At 37.6% G+C, this 16,506-nt stretch overlaps 1 protein-coding gene and 1 long non-coding RNA gene across 2 annotated transcripts; one reads left to right on the plus strand and one right to left on the minus strand.

Moving 5' to 3' along the window:
• Positions 1-2,045: 2,045 nt before the first annotated feature.
• LOC103953317 (ALA-interacting subunit 3) lies at positions 2,046-6,448 on the plus strand. The gene is made up of 8 exons (XM_009365059.3): positions 2,046-2,425; positions 3,256-3,314; positions 3,434-3,508; positions 3,599-3,712; positions 3,913-3,983; positions 4,680-4,977; positions 5,158-5,447; positions 6,154-6,448. The coding sequence occupies exons 1-8, from the start codon at positions 2,338-2,340 to the stop codon at positions 6,257-6,259; spliced, it is 1,101 nt and encodes a 366-aa protein (XP_009363334.2). The 5' UTR covers positions 2,046-2,337; the 3' UTR covers positions 6,260-6,448.
• A 4,844-nt stretch (positions 6,449-11,292) lies between these two features.
• On the minus strand, positions 11,293-14,462 carry LOC108867662. The gene is made up of 2 exons (XR_001953633.2): positions 14,226-14,462; positions 11,293-11,344 (listed from the first exon to the last, which is right to left on the minus strand). It is a non-coding gene; the product is annotated as an uncharacterized LOC108867662 (long non-coding RNA).
• Between the last annotated feature and the right edge of the window lie 2,044 nt (positions 14,463-16,506).

The following is a 16,506-nucleotide window of genomic DNA, read 5'->3' on the forward strand; positions in this document are numbered from 1 at the left end:
AAAAAAAAGAAAAAAAAAACCCCCATCTCCAATCATTTTCTTCACTTGTTTTTAGTTTTATTCTATTTAGGTTACCATATATACATACATATATTTGTAAAAAGTTCAATACTTAATTGTGAATAGTAACTTTGGGGGTGTCATAGTTTATTGTGATATAACACTTTAGAGATTGAATAACATCATTTAAGATCCCATTTAATGGGCTGGATAAGACAGTTTGTGATCACTTAAAATACACTTAGTCCATATAAAAAAAATTAAAATAGACTTAGTCCAGTTCATTATTTGTTGTGTCAAATGTGAGATGAACATGACTGGACATGATAGGTTATAAATCTACAATAGAATGAGTTATCTAACCTATCCTTATACATAAGTTAGAAGTCTTATCGTACACGTTCTTGCTAATCTAATTCCATTCATAAGGTTCAATCTTGTCCAACCCACCAAATGGGCCGCAAAATCTTAGGTGGCTAGCACATTCATTTCACTTTGCCCTTTGAAAACATGTTTTTGGAGAGACAAACATCTTAATTGATGCTAATACTAGCGTTCGGCTTAATAGACACAATTTACATATTTGGGGTAAGACTCTGCCTACTATGACAAAAAAATGAGTGTTTATTATGCTGGTACTCGTTACCGTAATCACTCTATTTAATGGTTTAACTTTGATTTATTTTCTTGAGCAAAATATTATTTTATTTTAATTTTCTCCAATAACCAAAAACTTTTTATATTAGCACCTTACAAAATGTTGTGACTTATTTTCTTCATATTAAAATTTAATATTAAATAGCTTATTTACCTCACTATGCATTATGCAATGACAATTTTGACCTTATTTGGTTTTTTAAAAAAATAAAAATTTCTAAATACACCTTAAATCACTTTTAGCATATTATTTATCTTTTCAACTATCAAAACCCTCTCATCCTCCATGTTGAACAAAATCTTAACTAATGAAACTGTAAATATGTTGATTGAGAAAAATTATTTTTGACGAATGGAACACGAAATCGATGTTTCGGAAATTTCACATGAGGTAAGACTTCATATTTTTCATTGTTTTAGTGATTTCGATAACATCGATAATTATTTAATCTTGTATTTGCTGCGTTAAATTCCTATATTCATATTCATCTTTTAGACAAAAAATGATGAATATGAATATGGCTATATCAAGGCTTCTGTAGCGTATTCATATAGCTACATCATTGAATGTGATCTCGAGGCTTCTGTCCTTCCTTTCCTGGTCTAAATCAAGTTTTTGCTTTAATTCCTTGTCCTTATCATCTAGCTACATCATTGAACACAAAAAAAGTAAATACTTGAGGCTAAAACATGCGACTTAGCACGCGTTAATAAAACCTGAGATAGATGTTCCAATCTTACCGCAGCATAAATCTCATCATTCTTCTCGAAGTCGCCACATTTCCGTGGGAGGATATGGATATGAACATGGGGGTGCAGTCTGTCCTGCTTGGGGTCCATCCTAAGGTTCAAACAATGAGGACATAGTTAGCTTCGGGGGACATAAAACTATTACAATGTGCAGCAACAAAAATTTCAGAGCCGATATATGAATTTGAGAACTCCAACACATATCATAAGGTGTATACTGAGAATTAAAAATGAGTGTTATAAGATTTGAGAAATGTGGAGTGTATGTACAAAATATAAGATGTATATTGAGAATGTGGAATACGAGGGTATTATAGAAAAGTATGCGAGATGTATTAAGATAATTTTTAAGTGAAAAAACAAATTTAAGGTGCATTAAGTACATGAAATTTATTCAACAATTTATGTAGAGTAAATATAAAAAGCGTAACCAAATAATAGTAAACAAACAAAATAAAATTACCAACACAAGAAAAGAAAAATCAAATTGAAGAAGATTGGACACGGAGTCCAACCGTGTAATTGCATTGTACTAGTTTGACATTTCAATGGTCTTTGTTTCTCTCTCTCTCATAAATTTCTTATTCTAGTCTTCCTTCTTCTAGACGTAGAGAGAGAAAGAGAGGAGAGAGAGGGTCGCCGGCCACCTTGTAGAGAGGGAAAGAAAGGAGACGCTTTCTTCCACATCCCTCTCTCTAAAAAACTCAACACAAATCCCCAATTCCTCATTTCCTCAAAACCCACCACCTCCATATCCATTTAACCCTTAAAAGAAATCGACCCCAAAAAAAAAAAAGAAAAAAAATTCATCCGTTCGTCTATTGATCATCGCATACGATTCGAATCCGAAGTTCGAGTGGGTTTTTCTTAGTTTCGGAAAAAGAAAAAGTTATTTAAAATCTCTGCTGCGGAAGACAGGGTTCGTCTCTGATGAGTTCCAACACGGTGCCGTCAAGCTCAGGAGGCGCCGGATCTGCGGATGCAACGTCTACCAGGAGGCATTCGAAGCGACCCAAGTGTAATTTCCTTCCCAAGCCCTAATCTTGTGTATTAATTTTGGGTTTTGAGTTATTTTCAGAAATATCCAGATTAAATTTTGTAGATTTTTGCCATTTCTATTTTCAGTTATCTGAATTTTATTGTCTCAAAATTTTATGGTTCCTGTCTAGTATATATTTTCTGAGTGAGGTTTAGAAATTTAGAAGTCAATTACATGTTTGAGAGGATTTATTAAATTTGAGGTTAAATTTTCAACCTAGGCTGCGTTCATTAATTTGAAGGCAAGATTATTCGGTTTATGAAAATCGACACGAATAACTGTCGTGGTTTTAGAGTAAAATTATAAGATTTCGCATAAGGAGCCTTGTATGGATATGGCATCTGGTGGGTTAACTTAGATGATGGTAGGTAGGGGTCCATACCACTCAAAATACTTTCACTACAATGGATTTATATAAGGCACGTGGTAACTAGTGTTGGAAATCTTTCTGTGATTCAATTGTTGGGTACCTATGTGAAAGACTTGTCTATGGTAATAAAAGAGTATCTAATGTATACTGGCGGCGAAGTATGATTTGGCGTGGTGTGCTAATATATGGCAAAATATATGGATGTGCCAGACATAGTGAGTGATTTCAGCCAATGCGTGAAATCTGAAATTACGTAATCTAAGATGCTGATATGTAGAGGAAGCTTTTCCATTGTTTTTCCATTTGTTCACTTGATAAGGTGCAGGACTTGGTCGTCATGGACAAAGCCGACTTTATGTTATCTGTTGCATTTCATATGATTCTCAGTAGCCTTTCTATCAATTGTAAACTAAAAATGTTATAAACTTGATCTTTTCAGATTCAAGGTTTACTCAGCAGGAACTTCCAGCGTGTAAGCCAATTCTCACGCCACGATGGGTAGGTTTTATAGTATTGTATTCGATATCTCCTTAGTCAGGCCATCCACATTCACGTGTTAGATTTTTAGTTGAACTCTTGCCTTATCTCGTTGTGCGTGTGTGCACTTGTTCTTGCAGGTGATCTCAGCATTCATGCTCGTAAGCATTGTATTCATTCCCATCGGAGTTGCTTCCCTTTTTGCTTCTCGAGATGTATGGCTGATTTAAACCCAATTCTCTGCATAATCTGTTTTCTTTTCTAGTACTACATGTAGTTGATCAGGAAAATGATGTTTCTGTCAGGTTGTTGAAATTATTGATCGTTATGAAACTGATTGCATACCAACAACCAATAGAACTGATAAGGTCAGGTTCATACAAAGCCCTGGACCTAAAAAATGCAACAGAACTCTGAAGGTACGGTTTTCCCTTGGTTTTTTTACCATTAAGGGACTGTAGTTGCCACATATATGATTAATACTCATTTTTGGTGGTGGTTGCAATCCTTTTTGAGTTATATCTCCAGGAAATATGTAGCATTATGCACATTTAGATTAATTTTTTTCATTAGAACTGAGAGCTTATGCCCCATGGTTACTGATGGATAATTTGTGCAGGTATCAAAGCGTATGAAGCAGCCTATATATGTATATTATCAGCTTGACAATTTCTACCAGAATCATCGCAGGTATGTCTCCTACCTTAGCCATGATCCTGCATTTATGTTTAATATGGTTGATGCAAAAACCTTTATGCAGACAGTTAATGAAAGGGGTGGGTCAAATTACTGTAAGGCCTAAATTTTATCATGGCTATATTGGACCCTTGATGTTTGCAGGCCATATGTGAACAGACCAGTAGGTAGACCAGGTTCCATGGAATCGCTTATAGCACATAATGACACGTGGTCCAAAGAACAGCACGACTTTAAGATCATGTCTGGCATCCTGATTATGTTGTAGTTGTTGTCTAGCAGAGAAGATATTGGGTGTTTTATCAGGATTTTGATTCCTACTTGGTCTTGTACAAAATGAAAAATAAAACACTTAGTCAATCACGAGAGTTTTAGTAAAATCCTGATTCCTGGAGAAAAAGTATACACTTTATGTAAATCCATGTGATGTTGCAGCATAATTTGGGTTAAGGCATGTGCACTAGTTCTTTGAATAATTTTTCATTCACACAGTACACTATTCTCACTTCTGCTACCTGCCAGCAATTCTCATTCTTGAATAGTTTCACTGTGCAACTACAATGGATCTTCCTGGTAGATTGTCGCTACAAATGGTTTTGTCGGAAATATTTATAATCAAGTCAGAGATCTTCATTTGCCAGTATGTATAAATATTATTATCCACCCTGACTCTGGTTTTCCACATATCAGATATGTTAAGAGTCGAAGTGATCAACAGTTGAAAGATCCAAAGTCTCAGAGTGACGTAGATGCTTGTAAGCCTGAAGATATGGCAAATGGTCTACCTATTGTACCTTGTGGTCTTATTGCTTGGAGTTTGTTCAACGACACATATAGTTTCTCGCGCAATAAGCAGCAGTTGACGGTAAACAAGAAGGATATCTCTTGGAAGAGTGATAGGGAGCACAAGTTTGGCAAAAATGTCTTTCCAAAGAACTTTCAGAATGGATCTCTTAAAGGTGGCGCAACTCTCAATACATCCAAACCAGTAAGCTTTTTGCCACTTGTCATCTCTAGTTTTGAAGTGTTACGGTAAAAAATGAAAGTGTCTTGTATCGTACCAAATGATATTTGTTTTGCTGAAATGTTTTATTTTAATGGTTGGGTAAGTGAAATGTATTCTCCGGGAGGCAAGCGGTTAACCAGGTCAATATTTTTTGTTTAACAGTTAAGTGAGCAAGAGGACCTTATTGTTTGGATGAGAACTGCTGCACTACCAACATTTAGAAAGCTGTACGGGAAGATAGAGGTGGATCTGGAAGAAAATGATATGATAGAAGTGATACTGGATAACAATTACAACACATACAGTTTTAATGGAAAAAAGAAGCTCGTGCTCTCGACCACCAGTTGGATTGGTGGCAGGAATGACTTCCTTGGCATTGCTTATCTCACTGTTGGAGGGTTGTGCTTCTTTCTGGCCATGGCTTTCACAGTTGTGTATCTCGTTAAGCCAAGGTAAACTCCTAAACCAAACATACCTGCCTATTTTTATCATGCAAGGAATATTAAATGCTATCAACAGTTGCCTTCCATGAACTCTCCTCTTTGTGGCATGATGCTTGTATCATTGTCTGAATGGTCTTTCAAGATCCATAAGAACCAGCTAAAGAAACCCTGTAGACTACTTCATGTCGAGCTAGTTATTAGAGTGAATGCGATTTTTTAAAATAGAAAGATGTGGCATTTGTTTCCTTAACCGCTTGTCGCCTCAAGTAACACTCTTTGATGGCAGCTTAAAGATGTTTGTTGTGCATGCCCTTGTGATTCTTAAGTTCATTTCACTTTTGGTTTATGGCTGGTGTACTCTTACTAGGATTAGCTTTTTCTTTTTCTACCTTCGATATTACTGGCCTTGATTTTTCCAGCACAGCCTTCAATTTCGTAATATGTAGACACACACTCATCCACGTGAAATCTATAGCTTTGGTGAATATGGACTTTCTCCACATTATATGTTGACAGACAGATGACGTTCTGTTAACTGTACCATCCATGTTAATCGAACACTCTTTCGTAGTAATTTTGTCAATGCCTAGATAATTTTGTCCGGGGTTGGATATGATGTGGCCGCTATTTCTAAATGCTTCTACGTATGTACTTTTTGATAGCAAACACTTTAATATTTCAATATGATGACCAATGACCCTTTCTCTTCTTTCAGGCAACTTGGAGACCCAGTCGTATTTGTCTTGGAACAGAAATCCAGGAGGTCACTAAGGCAAGTAGAACTGCTGATGTCGATGGACTGGCTTAAGCGTTTCCCATGACCGATTTTAATCATATGTATATTAATGTTTTCAATGTGAGCAGTACATATAACTTTGGTAAGCATTTTGGTCATTTGGAGTTTTCTTTAATTTTTTTTCTTCCCAGTCTCTCCCGAGAGTGACAGAACGAACACTTTCATGTATAATTCCAGAAATAGTATTGAATACATCTAAAGTTATTTCCATTGATTGATCGCTCTGTCTGGGCGCTGTTGAAAATGTATGATTGGGTTGCGCTTGTGTTCTAAAGTAAGTTTGTCAATCTTCAAAGGATCCTCGGAAGGACGTTAGAAAGGTATTTGCCTTCTGGGTAGGATGGGTCAATGGGATGATTGCGTGCTGATACGGCGTCCCGTGGAACGGTTATTTTTCTCCTTGCCGCTGATGCTGCATCATGAAAATTTTAGCGAGCAAATAGTTGAGAAAGATGAAGAGTTGCTCCTCAAATTAATTATCAACCAAATTTATATGAATAAAGTGTCATGGTTTGATTCAGATAACAAGCTAACAGTACATGCCATTTCAAAAATCGGAAGAGATTTTCGTTTTACGCCTAGTCTTCCTGTGCACTTGCAGAAATAAGGGAAGGGAGTGCAGAAGGAGAAAGCGAGAGCGCGGACACAAATTCTATTCATTTTGGCCAAAAACGACATTTTCGTAACCGTGCTTCGAGGCAGCATTGTATGCTGTCTCTAGTTTCAGTTCCGAAGTGTAGAAAACTGTTGATTTTGAAGCTCTTTAGATACATTATAGCAATCGCGCTTGAAGTATAAATGAACAGAGTGGAACAAAATGTCGCTTCGGGAAACATGGGTATTGAATATCTTAAAAACCCGTAGATTCCCAATTTAAAGGAATTCCTGCCAAGATGACAGAACCTACCGTAGGTGCCTCTACATGAGCTTTAGGTAACCAAATATGAACTGATACCACAGGTACTTTGACGGCGAAGGAGGCGAACAAGCAATCCATAGAATGATGGTGAAAATCAGAGCTTTTTCTATTGTAGATGCAGCATCAACCTATATTCATCTGAAACACTCATCAACAATCGGAAACATACATGAACCTGAACGAATAATCTTCTTTATGCATACAAGGCTCCTAAGCCAGCGGAAATCGGTGTTCATATAATTTCATGAGATTAGTAACGTCTACTGTATTTAGGGCGTTAAACATTTAGTGAAGGTACCGTTCAATTTGCCTGAAGAATACGCAAGAACGTCCCACTCTGCGTCATAGCTCCCGAACATGAACAAGTCATGAGAAGACCACCTCTCTTTGTCAGTTGCATTGCCAATGAATTCAAATTTCTATACATCCCTGATGCAATATGTAAAACCTGGATTCAATAACAACCCAATAAGAAGCAGTAAGATTCACAAAAGAATCACTAACGGACAGGCAGAAGAAGCAATGAGTAATAGACGGGGGAACAAGCACAATGTGCTCGTATTTGTAATGAAACAACTCGAATACATGGTACGGATTTAACTGAACAGTACCTTCTTTCGGATTTAAATGACAATATCCCACGATTCATTCCTAGAAAGAGCACCCTTCATAAACTCACTTGCATCTTCTTTAAGCAACGTTATTCTTCCTGGATCCATGTTGTTAAGAACATTTTCTTTGGCTAGCTCAATCGCAGGCAATGATGAATCGATGCCTGACGGAATACAGGAATAATTAGAAACTCATCTAGCTTTTGAACATGCAATCTTAAGATGTCCTATGAAGATGAATATATAGCATCGAATTCTAGACGTCCTTTTAAACGGAAGATTACCGAGAAAGTTAAATGAATATCAGGTGAAAAATTCTCAGCTTTTGTTGCCTCACAAAATGAATACGTCTTCGGTATTAAAGATCCCTCCCATGGCCTGATTCATATTTTATGAGCAGGATGATCAAACAACAAAAGTGGGACAAAATCTATCTTTGAATGGCAGTTCAGTAAGAATCGAACCTAGCCAATTTCAGTGAAGTTCTTATAGAAGGACATGTTCTAAATCAAATTATTCATACCAATGACATTCGCAGCACCCCATTGTGCAGCATTTAGAGCAAAACTACCACTGTAGCAGAACATATCAAGAACTTTCTGACCGTCTGAAATTGTTGATATGAATTGATGGTTTCCACGCTGGTCAGCATTAAACCCTGTCTTCTGTCCCTCAAGTGAAATGGAATAAAAGATCCCGTTTTCCATAACCTAAATAATTGCAACAGGAAATTAAACATTCACTTACCACAGATCTCATAAAGCACAAAAAGGAAAAGTATAAACTGTGCTGCCTGAAGAATGTTAAATTTTGTGGGGTATCCTACTTTGTTCTTTGAGGACAGATATATGGATCCCTTTCCTTGGATTTTGACACATCCAATCCTTCTCCTTTTAAACTTCCAAAGACGGTCTCCAGTTTACATAATTAACTTGGTCAATTCTACTAATACAGGCCTCTACTTCTGCTTTGTACTTGTCAACCCAAGCAGCAGACAATGCTACTACCGCTACACATCCAAATGTATCCACAATTAGTCCTGACAATCTGTGGTGAAAAATGGATATCAACAGGAAAATTGGTGAACTAGTATGTCCACAGAAAATTCCATACAATATAGAACTACACATTTCAGATTAAGTGATACAAATCCCACATGTTTCGTTTACACTAATTTGAATTCCAAATTTGACGGCAAACTTAACAAAAGACAAGCTTAACAAGTTTAACAAGTTTCTATTAATCCTACAACAACACTAACAGAAATCTAAATTTACTACTCAAGGTCATGTACCTGTGTGCTTTTCACCATTGACAAGATGGAATCTCCAGTCTCCACACATTTGTACTAGCTGATGGAAGCCCCAAACTCTTACGTAGTTCTACAGCTTCATTAATTCTTCTTCAAGTTGCATCAGCTGAAAACTGAACATGGAGACTGAATTGTACATGCCCCATCCTATCAACACCTACCAAGGCCAGCCCCATCACAAAGACGTTTAAGAAATTTTAAGAATTAATCAACGCATAGAAAGCTCCTCACAAGAATTTTAAGAATCTTCTAGCATCAAAGTAAAGTTTAAGGAAAACAAATGAATGTGAAACTTTAACAGGCGGACTGGAAGAAGATGCTGCACACCTTTTTTTTTTTTTTTTTTTTTTCTTTCCGCAGCTCGGAGAACACTGTGTCAAACTGAAAAGGATTTATCTTTATCATCACCAAAAGTAAGCTGTTTACGGGTTTCCCCATACCCGGCTACCCGGCTTGCGTCAATGTGGCATCCATTTAGTGGGTTAATAAGTTGTTTAATGCTCTTCTTCTTCCTTTTTGTTGGTTTGTGTCTGCTTATCTTATGTGTGATGCCATCAATGTGGTACTATTTGATTTGAGAAAATTGAGAAAATTGCAGCAGTTTCTTTCGTATGGTTTTGGACTTCAATCTTAGTTTTGACTTTGTTCATGAAACTGCTATTTCTTTTGTCTGTATAGTTATCCAGTTGATTAATTCCTGAATTCCTTTCCTTATTTAATGCAAGTTTGATGGAAAGGACATGCCAATGGACCTCAAGTGTGAGATTTTATCTCAAAAGGTCTCCGTGTAATTAGAAGAAACACATTTTAGATTATTTTTGTACTTCTCCGATATGGGATTCTCTTCACTTGGCGTAATTAGAATTGAAACACCTACATTTAAACCTTATATTATTGTTGTACTTCTCCGATGTGGGATTCTCTTCACATACATCTTGGCTTGTATTGAGCCAACCTTTAACACCAACAATCGCCACCTTGGCGGTGCTCCACTTAGCTCTTGGCAGACTAGGATTCCCGAGCCCTACTCTATCAACCATGCATCGCTCTTGGCAGACTAGGATTCCCGAGCCCTGCTCTATCAACCATGCTTCACCTTTTTTCCCTAGTCCTCCAAGAGTAATGAGTTGCAACCGCGTATCAGAGTTTGACCATGTGCCTTCCACCTTAAAGGTGTGCGCCAAAGCCGAACCACATAAGTGTCCACTACTAAGGTTGTTGGGTACTAATATTGGCCCCACTTAACCACCTAGGTCCAATTTTTCTGGGTGGTATTACGACCAGTGGACCTCAGGTGTGGAGTTTTATCTCAAAAAATCTTGGTGCAATTAGGAGTGGAACACCTTATTTAAACCTTAGATTATAGTTGTAATTCTCCGATGTGGGATTCTCTTCACATTCATCTTGGCTTGTGTTGAGCCAACCTTTTACACTAACATGACCATTATAGGGCTGGAGTAAGGCGAATCGAAATATGAATAGCTCAGAAATTCGGTCATGCACTCAACAACCTCTATCGCAGAGTTGTACAAATGGATAAGTGATGCCACCATCATTTTGTTTCGGATAAGTGGGCGAAGTCCATCGACTTTGCAAAGATTGACCATTTTTGTTCCATTAGATGCGAAAACCTAATCTACTACGAAATTATCCAGTTTCCTATATTATTGAAGATACCTGTAATCTAGAGATCTTACACTTGGTGATCAAGGATTCATAGTCACTCACTTCCTTAAATCATACACTTCAATTCATGTTCCTCAAGTGAACACTCAAAGTTGATAACTCGCTACTATAACGATTAATTAATCCACCCTGGAGTTAGAGATAAGAGTTGGATAAGAGAAGAAATTACTCTTTCCCAAGCCAAAGGCTGTGTTTTACTCTCAAAATCTGAATTAATATTACAATAAGGGACAAGGGTTTATTTAGGTAGTCATGGAACATCCCTCCATGAATATATAGGATAAACCCTAATTAAGAAGACGCATGGATTACAACTAGGGACAATACAAGCACGAACCTGAGCTTAAAAACATTGAACTATATATAGCAAGAACTAAATAAGGTAAACGCACCTTGTGGTTATTCCAAATGAATCAAACCTTTATAAATTGGATCATGTGCAAATTCATCTTCAATTGCTAGATTAGCTATTCGCTCGGTATCAATGTCCTACTCCGGGCGCTTTATTTTGTACTGGTACGCTTATTTTGTTCGCCATGCCAATCTTTATTTGCAAATACCGCCTACTGGTCGTCACTTTCTCTGCAATGGCAATAAGGAAACTTGGTAATCAGTTATCAATCATATATGCTAAAAACGAATAAATGTATACATATATGAGAAAGAGACTAACTGCTATTTTGTATTCGAACAATAACAAAATACTGCCGTAGGAATCAAGTGAACAGTCCAAGTTTTATATGTCACAGATACATCGTTGATACACTCAATACTTTGATCTTACAGTTGTTAATGTGTGGTTGTGGGAGGATAAAATTCGGTTTTGACGCATGGGCTCATCGCGAGTTATCCAAAAGGATAGCCCAAGGACGTAAGGACATTATCAAGTTTTTGGCATAAAGCTCAAGAGGTATTAGAACGGTATGGTTAGGGACCGGCTATAGTGAAGCTTTCGAGAATCTTGAGAAGTTCAATACTTCGCAAGATTGTTGGCTAATTTTGTTTGGCTTCTCGAAATTTTGCCGGCACAATGGGTGATCTATAAGTAGTTGAAGGAATCAAGAAGCTCAACAACAAAAATTACAACATGTGGCGGCGTACATGGAGTCTTATTTGCAAGGCCAAGACCTTTGAGAGGTCGTCGGTGGTAGGGAAGGTACTCAGTCGGAAGAAGACACCAATGGCACATTGCGTAAGCGGAAAATCAAAGCAGGAAAATCAATGTTTTCCCTGAAGATCACAATTGAAGAAGAATTGTTGGACGAAAAGCCATAACACCGAAAAAAGCATTGGACACCTTCCCCACACTCCTTAAAAAAAAGAACAAATACAAGGCTACAGCTTCTCAAGAATAAGCTATTATCAGTGGCACAATAGGATATGACGATTGTTCAGTATTTTCACAAGGTAAAGTCCACATGTGCCCGGAAATTTCTGAATTAAATCCTACTGCTGCCATGGTAGAATCTAGGATAGAAAGAATAATTATCCAGTCTGAGACCCGAATACTAAGGCTTCGTTGTTGTTGTACAAGGATGGCTGACTCAATCATCGCTTGTTGAGTTTGAGAATAATGAAATGTTTGAAGGCAAATGTTACAACTGTAGAAAGAAAATTTATGTCGAGAGTAATGTTGCCACTTCCAAAAAACAAATAAGAACTTGAGGAAGATTGGGACCCCGAAACATCTTTTGCTATAGAGAAGCAGAAGTTAGCACTCACAACAAGAAGTCTAGAACAGACTGACTACGAGAATGGCCGTGGATTTAGGTTGTTCAAATCATATGACGGGCGATTAAGAGAAGTTGCAGTATCTTTCTGAATACATGGCGTGGTAGTAATACACGATAACCAAGGTTACTGATAGCCCATGTCGGTAAGGAGTAATGGTGCCCCGATATAGAACTAACCAGGTGTCACTACAAGATGTCTACCATGTTCAGAATCTGCTCTGATTGGTACAGCTGACTCGTCAGGTTACTATGTCTTGTTCGATCCCCAAGATGTGAAGGTGTATCGATATCTAAAGGTCTTAGAAAAGCCACCAACAAAGGGATGAAGATTGGAGTCAGTCTATGTAGTGTAAAAAAAAAAAATTGCATAAGTAGACAAGACAAAGAGTAACAAGACAACAAATTTATGGTATATGAGATTGGGTCATGTTAGCTATCATTAGCTCAGACATAGTTTCTGCTGGATGCTAGTATGGTCAAACACATCAACTACCATACAAGGAGTCAAAATTCAAAGCAAAAGAACCATTAGAGTTGGTTCACCCTGATATGTTTGGGCCTATCAAGCAACCATTGGTAGGTGGGATGCAGTGTATGGTGACGTTCATTGATGACTTCTTCATGTACGTGTGGGATTTCTTTATGAAAGAAAAGAGATAGTCGAAGGAGAAGTAGGAAAAAAGATTTGTTGCTTATGCACAGATAATGAAGGAGTATAACTCATGTGAGTTCTTCCAATATCTACGATAATATGAAATACGTCACCAATTCACTTATGCCAACACTCCACAACAGAACGATGTAATAGGAAGAAAGAATCGACATCTTGCACAGATATGTAAGAGTATGCTACATGCGAAAAATGTACTAGAAAGGTTTTGAGCTGAAGCTATGAGAACTGCAGCTTATGTGATCAACAGACTTTCTCAACCAAGGTTAGAATTTGTTTGACCCTTTGAGAAATTGTGGGATACGATACCTACAGGAGTTTGTATTTGTTCCAAGTCATCCACCCCATTTAAAATCAAGAAGTAGCAAGCAAGTAAAAGAGAACCAAGAAGTGGCAAGCAAGCAAATAACCAAGAAGTGAGTTCCATTTAAGTGTGAGTGAGATATAAGGTCTTTGTGAGGAATGTGAGTGTTTTAGAGTTTGTCCCTAAAAAGTAAGTAAGTGTCATAACTTTTAAAATTGTGTCTTCGAGAATTTATGTGTTGTAATATTTGTGAGTGTAATACAAGTAATTTGTTTACTTATTTTGTCTAACACTTAAATATTAGAGTTGTGTACTCTAATTTTCTCAACTGTTTATAAAAGCAAATTTCAACCTTCAGGCGATGGTTTTGGTACCTACAAGAGAAACTTGATGATAAGTGAATCTAGCTTGTGTATGTAGCTACATATTTATAAGACAAATGTATTAGGAAACTGTTATTAGCACTCTAAAAATCTCATTTTGCACTCTTTACTTGTGCATTTTTCTTTCTAATTATAGAAAGTTTGAAAGGCCAAATGAGATTTTTGAGGTGCTAATAACAATTCCCCATATATTGTTACCCTATATTTTACATGGCATGCATGACATGCATACTATTAATCTGCAGAACGGCAATATATTTTAGTATGCTGGTACATAAATCAACAGTAATGATTATGCCAAACCATGCGTAAGAAATCAATTGAGAGAGAGAGAGAGAGAGAGAGAGAGAGAGAGAGAGAGAGAGAGAGTAACTGTGTATTGGATCATCAGAATCATTGGCCAAGTCTGTTTTGGATGAGAGCAATAGCAATACAATGAAGGGAATCATGCAGACAACGCAGGCCTTGTGAACCATTGTTTTAGGTATACGTACGCAAAAGAATTTGAGATTGGAAAGGAAAGTATGAATGGAAAAGAGCAGAGAAGAGGTGAGAATAATTTGTGATTGATTTACTTGATTATTTGCATTATCACAGATTGTATATATATACATGTTACATCAGTTGACTTTGTAAAGTCATAGAAGGCAAGTATTAGAATACAATACAAAAGTAAAGACAGAGACCGAGTGAATCGTGCAGTGCAGCAAATCACGTCCTAATGGTAGATTTGTCTGCTTGGTTTGCTGGACCTGTAGTAATCTCTTTACCTATATCTACTTACTACTTTATATAAAGCGACCAAGTACATGTCTGATTAAATACGTTTTAGTTGCTGATTAGTCAAGGTCGTTGCCCCTTGATTGCGAATTACGGGACTCAACTCTTCCAGAAACCAAACTATTCCACGCGAATTACGGGACTCAACTCTTCCAGAAACCAAACTATTCCACGGTCATATATTGAAAATCAAATAAGTACAGCAATAGATTATAAGAAAATAATAATAGTTATGGTATAATTGGTCCTCAAGTCAAATGGTACGCCAAAGTAAAACTACCAAGTTTTTTTTGGCCACAAGGTAAAATTTTACCATCATCGCACAACAAACATACACAACCGGATGCACAAATTTACAGAGAGCACACAACAACTATGAACCTCCACAACACCAACAAAAGAATAGTCCAACCCGAGAGTTGATACCCAATATAGAAAAGACAAGCATATAAACCTAAGCGACTAAATCCTCTTTCGCCGCCGAAGCACTCTCCGTTGTCCACTAACCAGGCCCCCTACAATTGCCGAAGTTCAAACCCAGCCAAGCCCCAGGAACATAACCATAAACAAATTTCATCATCCTTAAACAAGCACCCCACAGATCGAGTTTGCATCCACCAAGGGAAGGAAGCTAGTGGGAAAAAACCTCCCACAGGCAAAAGTGCCGAGAGTGACACACAAATGGAAGGTGGTGGTGTAACCATCTGAGCCCAAGCTCTACACACCTTCCTAGAAAGTCGTGAAACACGGTAGAATGAAAACGTTACGAGATCGAAACAATGGAATCAAGATCGGATGAAGCCAAGTGAGAGAGAAAGAAAGAAAATGATTTGAGTAGATGCATGGAGGTGGAAAGATTATGGGGGAGGATAAGAAGGGATAGATCAGAAAAGGAGAATTTCCGATTGGGGGCAAAGGCTGGTTAAATCAGAAGCACAAGGGGTGGATGACAGAGGAAAAACGGGTAGGAAAAACAAAGAACAACAGAGGAGGAAAGCAGGAAGAAGAACAGGGAAATGGGCTGCCACCGACCCTAGCCACTACTAGGGTGACATGCCAGACCTCTATATCCTCCAAACGCCAGGGCAAGCACGTGCTGGCCGACACCCGAGGGTGACGAAGCCATATTAACATGCATGAAAGTTATGAAGAAAGAACAAACGTAAATAAAAACATGTAAATTTAACTAATATGAATATGCAATTGTAGGAACGTGTTCAGAGCATACAACTAATCAAGAATATTGTGGAAGGAATATTATGAAAAGGTACAAACAAAAGAATAGGTCATACACCAAGAGAACTTGAAGATACCAATGTGGGAGTACCTTGACGTTAGGATTATACGCCTCGATTCTAAGTCATGAAGTGTGCGCAAAACAAAGCATGAGTGGACCAAGTTTATATGTAAGTAATACTAAAACAATTACTCTTCAAACGTACGAACCCCCATAGAAAACTCATATAGCTAATAAGCAATAGGTTTTCTAAATACCCTAGCACACCATAAAACCTTCGTAAAACATATATCATATATAGTGTACTTAGTAGTGGTGTCACAATCGCTCGCCTAAATGCATATATAAATCTTCCTCCCATAGGCCCTATATTGTCCGCCCGAAGGCGTATATAAATATCATTCGCTCGAAGGCCTTACATCGCCTGCCCGAAGGCATATAAATCTTTTGCTTGTAGGCCCTACATCGCCTGCCCGAAGGCATGTATAAATCTTTCACCCGTAGGCCCTACATCGCCCACCCGAAGGCATATATAAATATCATTCACCTGAAGGCCCTACATTGCCCGCCCGAAGGCATATATAAATGAATATCCACTAAGTAAGCATAGAAAATCATAAACATAATCTTTCCAAAA

This window comes from the organism of the source record quoted next, unplaced genomic scaffold, assembly GCF_019419815.1.
Source record: "Pyrus x bretschneideri cultivar Hongxiangsu unplaced genomic scaffold, Pyrus_bretschneideri_v1 Contig50, whole genome shotgun sequence".
NCBI classification, from domain to species: Eukaryota; Viridiplantae; Streptophyta; class Magnoliopsida; order Rosales; family Rosaceae; genus Pyrus; species Pyrus x bretschneideri.

Bases quoted from the DNA above. Each gene is read 5' to 3' on its own strand.
- LOC103953317 (XM_009365059.3), top strand. From the start codon at position 2,338: ATGAGTTCCAACACGGTGCCGTCAAGCTCAGGAGGCGCCGGATCTGCG. The intron at 3,984-4,679 runs GTATGTCTCCTA...TCCACATATCAG, and splicing joins TTCTACCAGAATCATCGCAG to ATATGTTAAGAGTCGAAGTG. The intron at 4,978-5,157 runs GTAAGCTTTTTG...TTTGTTTAACAG, and splicing joins CTCTCAATACATCCAAACCA to TTAAGTGAGCAAGAGGACCT.